Raw genomic sequence first — 2,500 nt, forward strand, 5'->3', positions numbered from 1 at the left:
GTGTTTGGGCCCTTGGGGGGGGGGATCGCTTAATTATCTCTGTTGACCCAGAGATGCTCCAGAATTCTTTTTGTTTCATCGCAATCCCCCTCATGGGGGGACACCCCCCGAGGAAACACAACGCCAGAAAGGTCACAAACGTTGCACAAACGAGTGCGTGTGTGTGTGTATGTGTGCGCATGTGTATGTGTGTGTGTGTGTGTGTATGTGTGTGTGTGTGTGTGTGCGTCGTGTGTGTGTGTGTGTGTGTGTGTGTGTGTGTGTGTGTGTGTGTGTGTGTGTGCGTACGAACCAGAATCCTTTGTCCCCGTTGCTGCAAACTATTGACCCTCTGCTGTCTTCATCGCTGTTGATGTTTTGTTTTGTTTTTTTGCCTGCATCATCAAGGTTTCTTCACAGGCGCGTTGACCAGTACTCGTTCATGCCGTTCTCTGTCGGCAATCGCAACTGCATCGGGTACAACTTTGCGCTCAACGAAGTCCGCACCGCCATGTGTCAGCTCCTGCGAAGATTCAAATTCGTCGACATTGGGGTGAGTGCCAATTTTCTGCGTGCGTGCGTGTGTGTGTGTGTGTGTGTGTGTGTGTGTGTGTGTGTGTGTGTGTGTGTGGCTGTGACTGTGACGGCGTCTGTGTGTATGCCTCTGTGTGTGTTGGTGTTTGATGCACATGTGCCAATTAAATGGCGTTTGTGATACAGCTGTGTACTTTTGAACCAAGAACTAACCCGCTCATTCATCCACGTGCCACCCGCCTCCGACCACAGCACGAACCAATTCTGCAGAATAAACTCGTGCTCAAGAGCGCAAACGGCGTCAAAGTGAAGATTCAGGTGTGTGTGTGTGTGTGTGTGCCTGTGTATGTGTGATTTTGTTCCATATGCTCTCGATTGTCACTTGTGATATTCTCTGTGTGCCAGTCGCTCACACCGACGCAGACATGCTCCAGTGTTGCATTTCTTCACTCACATGACGTTTTCTCGATGATGTGTGAACGTGTGCTCGTATGCGTGTTTGGCAGAAATTGGACAACTGAGTCGCTGTTTTATGTCACAATGTATGTATGTTTCCTTGTGTTACTCTTCTCTGTCGCTCGCCCTCGCCGTGCGTTTTCTCGTTCATTGAATGCGTGAGTACGCAGTCAGTTTGTGTGTCGTGTGGTCTTGTATCTAAGGACACGTTCATCGCAGCAGGTTATCCCCGCATCCACCTGCCTGCCAACCTTCATTTTCTTCGCTCGGCTGTAAAACAGGCTCGTTTCATTCCTCAGTGTTTACTACTGTCCAACAACAGTGATGATTGAGATGGCACAGCAGGTACGCACGTGCGTGCATGCGTGCGTGTGTATTGTTCACTTCTTGCGCAGGAGACAGTCGAGCGTGTGGTTCAATCGTCCAACGGAGTCTTTGAAGCCGCCCTCTCGGTTTCGCAGCATCCACACCTGCCAAACATCGTCGTGTTCCACGCAAACACACGTTGCACTTGATTACTGGACGTCAACACACACACACACACACACACACACACACACACACACACACACACACACACACACACACACACACACACACACACACAAGAATGTACAAGCAGTGAGCCCCTCCCCCCTGCTCCCCTGCTCCCTCGCCCTCCGCGGTCGCCACAGCATCGCACCTCCTTGTATTTCGTGAGCAGCGGGATGAGCCGATTCGCCAGGTCCGTTCTGTCGCAGGGCAAACAGCAATGCACCAATGGCAGGTGGGTGTGAGAGAGATGTGGGCGTGAGAGGGATGTGTGTGTGGGGGGGGGGATGTGTCGTTGCTGCTGGTGGTGGTCAAGGAAGGAGCTGTTGCATTCAACGTGCACAGCTGTGAACACACACGAGTGCACGTGGCACTCACAGCCACGACTTGAAACCACAGCACACAACATGCACAGACGCACAGACAACCACCACTGCTGCCGCACCTGTGTGTGAGTTCGAGTGACGCAATTGGCGCCTGTGCGCGCGTCTGCAACATCGCCAGCCGACACGCAAAGAGCGCAAACTCCGACACCAGCCCAAGCTCCCGCACCGTCTACGCATACGTGTGTGTGTGTGTGTGTGTGTGTGTGTGTGTGTGTGTGTGTGTGTGTGTGTGTGTGTGTGTGTGTGTGTGTGTGTGTGTGTGTGTGTGAATGTGCATCATTGTGTGATAATGAATGTGAATGTGAGCAAAACGGCAAGCCCATGAACACGAAACAAGAGGAATGCACAAGTAGCACATGCACACACCCAACAACGACAACGCACAGTTTGCGCTTCTTCGTTGAGATCGCGCCGGTCAGCGAGTGCCTCAATCAGACGCATTTGCATCCGCAGCTCACGCGTGCACGACTTGAGCCCGTCGAGGTTGAGCCGGTCCCAGCTGCAGCGCAACAACAACAACAACACCAACAGCAGGCACGCAGGCGACACGGCCAGGGACAGGCGCGCGCGTGCGTGTGTGTGTGTGTGTGTGTGTGTGTGTGTGTGTGTGTGTG

The 2,500-nt window shown here is 52.9% G+C and overlaps 2 protein-coding genes across 2 annotated transcripts in view; one reads left to right on the top strand and one right to left on the bottom strand.

The window, feature by feature from the left end:
* Nucleotides 1-1,282, top strand: part of PTSG_02040 (uncharacterized protein) — a 4,567-nt gene extending 3,285 nt beyond the window's left edge. The window contains exons 10-12 of the mRNA XM_004997971.1: nucleotides 400-532; nucleotides 766-831; nucleotides 1,020-1,282. Coding sequence (XP_004998028.1) covers nucleotides 400-532; nucleotides 766-831; nucleotides 1,020-1,034 — 214 coding nt within the window. The 3' untranslated portion in view covers nucleotides 1,035-1,282. The remainder of the gene's footprint in view (nucleotides 1-399; nucleotides 533-765; nucleotides 832-1,019) is intronic.
* Nucleotides 1,252-2,500, bottom strand: part of PTSG_02041 (uncharacterized protein) — a 9,781-nt gene continuing 8,532 nt past the window's right edge. Inside the window, exons 25-28 of the mRNA XM_004997972.1 lie at nucleotides 2,271-2,385; nucleotides 1,946-2,055; nucleotides 1,652-1,700; nucleotides 1,252-1,439 (exon numbers count right to left, since the gene is read on the bottom strand). Of these exons, the coding sequence (XP_004998029.1) occupies nucleotides 1,350-1,439; nucleotides 1,652-1,700; nucleotides 1,946-2,055; nucleotides 2,271-2,385 (364 nt within the window). The 3' untranslated portion in view covers nucleotides 1,252-1,349. The remainder of the gene's footprint in view (nucleotides 1,440-1,651; nucleotides 1,701-1,945; nucleotides 2,056-2,270; nucleotides 2,386-2,500) is intronic.

Source organism: Salpingoeca rosetta (assembly GCF_000188695.1).
Source record: "Salpingoeca rosetta unplaced genomic scaffold supercont1.3, whole genome shotgun sequence".
NCBI lineage: Eukaryota > Choanoflagellata > Craspedida > Salpingoecidae > Salpingoeca > Salpingoeca rosetta.